Source organism: Aegilops tauschii, chromosome 1 (assembly GCF_002575655.3).
Source record: "Aegilops tauschii subsp. strangulata cultivar AL8/78 chromosome 1, Aet v6.0, whole genome shotgun sequence".
In the NCBI taxonomy this organism is placed as follows: Eukaryota; Viridiplantae; Streptophyta; class Magnoliopsida; order Poales; family Poaceae; genus Aegilops; species Aegilops tauschii.
Window position 1 is genome coordinate 55,292,589 of NC_053035.3, and position 6,815 is coordinate 55,299,403.

Consider the following 6,815-nt stretch of genomic DNA (forward strand, 5'->3'; position numbering starts at 1 on the left):
GCAACTAGTGATAGGGCAAGCTATCTACTCAACTGTTAGCCGCAGGAGATACTAGCAAACGCCCAACATTTACCTACATATATATGTGCGCCGATGAAGTGTCAATTGGGTGGCACAAGTGTAATCGCACTGGAGAGAATCTAAAAATCGTACCAAATAGTAGATGGATACATACCAACAACAACCAACTTAAATTCTACCGCATCTTGATTTAACCAGCCAAGTAGCCCGTACTGATCTCATGTCACGGGAGTAGCTCTGGAATTAGTAATCATTCATGCCATGGTACTGGTTTTTTCTGATCTTCTCTGGACAATGGACGTAAAGGCTCATTTGGCATCGGTAAAGATACCTCCAACTCAAGCACATGAATCCGCATGCATGCGAGCGCTACAATTTACATGCAGATCCACTAGTCTTTCGCTATTACATCTGTACCAAAATATAAGAAGTTTTTCCTAAAAAACTTCTTATATTTTGGTAGAGGTAGCACATGTAAATTAATCCCCATCATAAAAAACGTAAATATAACTATGTTCTTTCAAATAGAAATGGATTAAATCATTTCTATATACAACGTCTACAACAAACATGGGAGTCACCCGACTTGCATTGAACTTACAAAACAACTTTGGCCCCAAGGTATTTGTTGCATATCAGGTCTTATAAATACCAGGCTCAGTTAATGGCTTAAGGGCATGTTTGGATCACAGTAGGGAGAAACCTTACCAACCTTTTGGCGTTGGACGATGATTTTGGCTTACATTTTTATGAAAACAAGCTTTTTTCGTATGGCTCCTGTATGAGAGGCTGACACTCGAACATGTCGAAACAATCCAACATATAGCTGTTAAACACATCAATATCTACATGACCGGCGTATATCTTCATGAGGCGCATCATAGGAGTTGGTTAGGTAGTTAGAGTATAATGTTTATCTCATGTACCTCTTATCTCTACCTCCTTTCTTTATCTCCAAGAATGTAATCTCAACTGAATGTATGCGCTGTTATGGGAGGTGCGCCCCATCCATATAACACGAAGCCGTCAGCCTGAGAAGGCAAGACGTTCTGCTAGTTCGCACATGGTAATCAGAGCCCCATCTCTTCCCATCTACTGAGATCCCATCTACCGAGCCTAGCCATGTCTTCCTCCTCCTCCTCCGGTGCTTCCCAGACCACCCTCAATGGGCAGGTCACTGAGAAGCTAACACGCACGAACTACGTGCTCTGGCGCACGCATGTCACTCCCCATCTGCGCGGCGCCGGCATCTTCGGCTACGTCGACGGCACCACACCGGAGCCAGCCAAGCTTCATGTCACCAAGGACAAGGATGGCAAAGAAAGCGCTGAGCCCAACCCTCTCCACCCAATCTGGGTCCGGGAGGATCAACAGGTGTTGGGCTACCTGCTCAGCACCCTCTCCAAGGAGGTACTGATCGCGGTGACCAAGGTCACCACGGCGCACGCGCTCTGGACAGCGGTGGCAGGTATGGTTTCCTCGCAGTTCATGAGCCGCGTGAATAACATCAGGACAACGCTCATCAACGCGCAGAAGGGCAACCAGACGGTTGCCGCCTACTTCGCCTCTCTCCGTGGCCTCGCCGACGAGCTTGCCGCTGCGGGGAAGGCCATCCAAGACGACGAACTCATCTCCTACATCATCCATGGCCTCGACGTCGACTACCAGCCCCTCATCTCCGCCCTCGACGCACACGTCACGCCGGTCTCCCTCGACGAGCTCTACGCCATGCTCAGCAACTTCGACCAGCGCATGGCCCAGTTTAATCACTCGGGCAGCGGCGGCTTCCGCTCCTCTGCCAACGCCGTGGTGCGTGGCCGTGGTGGTGGATCATGTGGCCGTGGCTCCTCTCGCACCAAGGGGCGATCTGGAGGACACGGTGGTGGCGGAAACAGCGGCGGCGGCAACAGCCGCTCTGGTGCATCCCGCGGTCGTCGTGGCGGCGGTCCACCTCGGGCCCGACCAGAGATGCCTCGCTACCAAATTTGCGGTAAGCCAGGGCACACCGTGAAGGATTGCTGGTATCGTTATGATGAAGATGACGAGGACTCCCAAGATGAAGAAAAAGTGGCTGCCGCGGCTGATGGATCCTACGGCATCGACACAAATTGGTACATTGATAGCGGCGCCACCAATCACATCACCAATGAGCTTGAGAAGGCCACGATGAAAGACAAGTACTGTGGCAAAGATCACATCCACACGGCAAGTGGAGAAGGTATGCAGATTTGTCACATTGGTCATTCTACTTTTCGTACCCCTCACCGTCCAATTCATCTTAAGAAAATTTTGCATGTCCCTAGTGATGCTAAAAGTATCCTCTCTGTTCATAGAATTGCCTTGATAATCATGTTTTCCTCGAATTTCATCCTTATTTCTTTTTGATCAAGGACCAGGCCACGAAGAAGGTTCTCTATCGAGGTAGATGTGTTCGAGGGCTTTACCCGTTGATTCCGGAGCTTAGGAGACTCAATAAACAAGCCAATGGTGTTGTCAAAGTTTCGTCAACACGGTGGCACGATCGATTAGGGCATGCTGCTTTTTCTTTAGTTGAAAGATTGCTTAGGAAAAATAAACTCCCATTTGTTGGTGAGCGAAATGTTGAAACTATTTGTGATTCTTGTCAATGTGCTAAAAGTCATCAATTACCGTATCCAGTATCTACTAGTGTCTCTACCAAACCACTTCAATTGATCTTTTCTGATGTGTGGGGTCCTGCTCCCACTTCTGTTGGTAGACATGAGTATTATGTAAGCTTTATAGATGACTATAGCAAGTTTGTGTGGATTTACCTTCTCAAAAAGAGATCTGATGTCTTTCAAGTTTTTCAAAACTTTCAAGCCTTGGTTGAACGAAAATTTGATAGCAAAATTATTGCAGTCCAATCGGACTGGGGGGGGGGAGTATGAAAAACTCAACTCCTTCTTCCAAACACTTGGCATATCACACCATGTCTCATGCCCTCATGCCCATCAATAGAATGGCTCCCCTGAACGGAAGCACATACACATAGTTGAGGTCGGGCTAGCTCTCCTGGCAGGAGCCTCCATGCCCCTCAAGTTTTGGGATGAGGCCTTTCTTACTGCTGTTCACATCATTAATATGCTTCATAGTCGAGTCATCAATAATCAAACTCCAGTAGAAAGACTTCTTCACACCAAACCAGACTATAAATCTCTTCGCATGTTTGGGTGTGCTTGTTGACCCAATCTTCGCCCATACAACAAAAGAAAACTCATGCTTCACTCAAAACAATGTGCTTTTCTAGGGTATAGCCCTCAACACAAAGGTGTCAAGTGTTTAGATATATCCACTGGCCGTGTCTATATATCCCGTGACGTCGTTTTTGACGAAACAAAATTTCCTTTCGCCACCCTACACCCAAACGCCGGTGCTTGCCTCCGAGAAGAAATTCTCCTCCTACCTACTCATCTTACCACCATTGATCACGGGGGTCCGAATTATGATGATCAACTGTTGACTAATCCTGCTACTAATGGTGTGCATGAGTTTTCTGATGATGTTCCAGGAGATAACAACGAAAATAATGAAGAAATCAGTGAAAAAAATGCGCCAGCAGTTCCATATCGCATGTGTCCGTATCCAGGAGGCAAATCCTCCTCGGGATCGGCTCCGCAGCAGCAGTTCAGTCGATCCCCCTCGGGATCGGTGCCGGCAGACGCGCCAGACGCGCAGGCGACAACGCCAGCCGGCCATGCGGCTGTCCCTAGCCCAGCGCACGCCGCACGTCACGCTCCAACTGGTGGCGGCCCAAGCGCCTCTCCGCGCCAACCCCCGTCCGACACGCGGCATCACGTGGTTCGCCAGGACGGTGCGCGCTTCCGTGACCAGCCGGTCACGTACAAGCGGCGCGACCAGATTCGCCGACCTGACACGGGTCCGGATCTGCTGTGGGACCGGGCGCGGACTCCTGTGCGCCCACGCACGCGCCGAAGACTGGCGTCCGCCTCGAGGCTGATCCGCCACCATCCACCAATGATGAGGCCTCGGGATCTTCTGCGCCTACAGAACATGCTGCACCTGATCAAACTGCCACAGAAGATCCGGCGGGAGCAGATTCTGCTACAGGAGCTTCTGCTTCGGGATTTTCTGTGGCCGAGGATCCCGATGCTGCACCGTCACGACGTACACGACTACAACATGGGGTAATACATCCTGTTAATTATAAACACATAACCAAATACGGTATGGTCTATTCTACAGGTGAACCAGGTGAACCCCAGACGCTTCAGGAAGCACTTGGTGATGAAAGATGGAAAAATGCTATGAATGAAGAATACATGGCACTCAAGAAAAATAAAACTTGGCATTTGGTTCCCCCACAGCAAGGTAAAAATTTAATTGATTGCAAGTGGGTATTCAGAATAAAGAGGAAATCTGATGGAACTATTGATCGCTACAAAGCTAGGCTCGTTGCAAAGGGTTTTAAACAACGGTATGGCATAGATTACGAGGACACATTTAGTCCAGTTGTTAAAGCTGCCACTATTCATCTTGTTTTGTCTATTGCCGTTCCCAGGGGATGGAGTCTCAGGCAACTTGATGTTCAGAACGCGTTTCTTCATGGTGTTCTGGAAGAGGAGGTATATATGAAACAACCTCCTGGGTTTATAAGTAAAAGCGCACCCTCTCATGTTTGCAAGTTGGACAAAGCACTTTATGGTTTGAAACAGCCACCAAGAGCATGGTACTCTCGTCTCTGTCACAAAATGCAAACACTTGGTTTTGTCCCTTCAAAGTCTGACACCTCTCTGTTCATCTACAACAAGTTCAATACATGCATATTTGTCTTGATATATGTTGATTATATTATTGTGACAAGCTCATTTGATGAAGTTATCACAGGGTTGTTAAAAGATTTGAGTGCAGACTTTGCCTTGAAGGATCTTGGAGACTTGCATTATTTTCTTGGGATTGAAGTAAAGAGGCACAAGGATGGACTTCATCTCTCCCAAGAAAAGTATGCAGTTGACTTGGTAAGAAAAGCTGGTCTACAGGGTTGTAAACCTACACCTACTCCACTATCTAGCTCAGAAAAGTTATCTCTCACACAAGGGAATCTCTTGACTCAAGAGGATAGCACAAAATACAGAAGCTTGGTAGGAGCTCTTCAATATCTTACTCTTACTAGGCCTGATATTTCTTTTGCTGTCAACAAAGTATGTCAGTTCCTTCATGCACCTACAACTGTTCATTTGACTGCTGCCAAACGGATAGTTAGATATGTCAAAAACACATTAAGCATGGGTCTCAATTTTAGCAAGTCATCCTCTACACTTGTCAGTGCATTCTCTGATTCTGATTGGGCAGGCTGTCTTGATGATAGACGCTCTACTGGTGGTTTTGCTATTTTCTTTGGACCCAACTTAATTTCATGGTGTGCTCGCGAGCAAGATACAGTCTCTAGATCTAGTACAGAGGCAGAATATAAAGCGTTGGCAAATGCCACGGCTGAAATCATATGGGTTCAATCCATGCTCAAGGAACTTGGTATAAAAAGTAAACAAGCTCCATGTTTGTGGTGTGATAACCTTGGTGCCACCTATCTCTCAGCTAATCCAATGTTTCATGCCAGGACAAACACATTGAGATAGATTTTCATTTTGTCAGAGAGAGGGTGGCTCACAAACAACTTGACATTCGTTTTGTGCATTCCAGTGATCAAATTGCAGATGGATTCACAAAGGCATTGCCGGTCAAGAGTTTTGAAAACTTCAAGTATAATCTCAACTTAATGGAGTTGTGGTTAAGGGAGGGTGTTAAACACATCAATATCTACATGACCGGCGTATATCTTCATGAGGCGCATCATAGGAGTTGGTTAGGTAGTTAGAGTATAATGTTTATCTCATGTACCTCTTATCTCTACCTCCTTTCTTTATCTCCAAGAATGTAATCTCAACCGAATGTATGCGCTGTTATGGGAGGTGCGCCCCATCCATATAACACGAAGCCGTTGGCCTGAGAAGGCAAGACGTTCCGCTAGTTTGCACAATAGCAAGCGAGGTGCAACTCACCCGAACAATCAACGAAAAATTCTCGCCCACACTTCTCACTAACATTCTTGTCTTGGAAGGTCCGAATTAAAGAACGTAATCCAAGTATGTGGGCAGCCCGCCCAGGATGATTTTTCGACATTTTATAAATTTTTAGTCATAGATGTAAACCTTCAAGACATGCATGACAAAATTCCCACTTTTTTATGTCATGGAAGTGGTCCTACTATGACAGAGATTCATTTCAGTTTTGCAGAATTCTCCCAGATATGTCTTTTCCTTGTAGTGAATCTCACTTAAAACCAAAACTCAAGCTATGCATGCAGAAGTTCAAAAAGATAAACTCCCACATGATTGCTCAGAAAAAAGGAAAAATATTACTGACAAATGCTCACATTTGGATTGTAGTGTGCACACAGGAAGTCTCAGGGTTGCCAGTCTTCTGAAACGAGGACACCTTTCAGTTTTACGTTAGTGGGTGCATAGAAAAAGTGTGACTCGTAGTGTGCATTGAATGTGATATACGTGTATTCCACAGAGCGCTGCTATGGAGACGTTGCATCTGAGCGTTCCATGCATCAGGCGGAGTCGAGGAAGTCTGCTGGATATTGCATTGTGCTGGAATCGTTCATGCAACTGTCATCACTGTACTTCCGTACTCCATATGTTTCTATGCACGTGTTTGTACTACACCTTCTTAGTAGACACTATATATATTAGTCTTCGAGGTTGTTAGTCTATTTCTATTTTTTGTGTTTTTTCTTTTTCTTTCTTGTA

General features: G+C 46.2%; 1 protein-coding gene across 1 annotated transcript; it reads left to right on the plus strand.

The window, feature by feature from the left end:
- Positions 1 to 1,143: 1,143 nt before the first annotated feature.
- Positions 1,144 to 5,362, plus strand: LOC141027497 (uncharacterized). The gene is made up of 5 exons (XM_073504559.1): positions 1,144 to 2,239; positions 4,246 to 4,477; positions 4,562 to 4,625; positions 4,716 to 5,002; positions 5,353 to 5,362. Exons 1-5 carry the CDS (start codon positions 1,144 to 1,146, stop codon positions 5,360 to 5,362), a joined length of 1,689 nt encoding a protein of 562 aa, XP_073360660.1.
- Positions 5,363 to 6,815: the final 1,453 nt, after the last annotated feature.

What these genes read in the sequence shown, in the direction of transcription:
- LOC141027497 (XM_073504559.1), top strand. Translation starts at nt 1,144, where the DNA reads ATGTCTTCCTCCTCCTCCTCCGGTGCTTCCCAGACCACCCTCAATGGG. An exon ending in CCACACGGCAAGTGGAGAAG is followed by an intron (nt 2,240 to 4,245) that starts GTATGCAGATTT and finishes TCTATTCTACAG; the next exon opens with GTGAACCAGGTGAACCCCAG. An exon ending in GCAAAGGGTTTTAAACAACG is followed by an intron (nt 4,478 to 4,561) that starts GTATGGCATAGA and finishes TGCCGTTCCCAG; the next exon opens with GGGATGGAGTCTCAGGCAAC.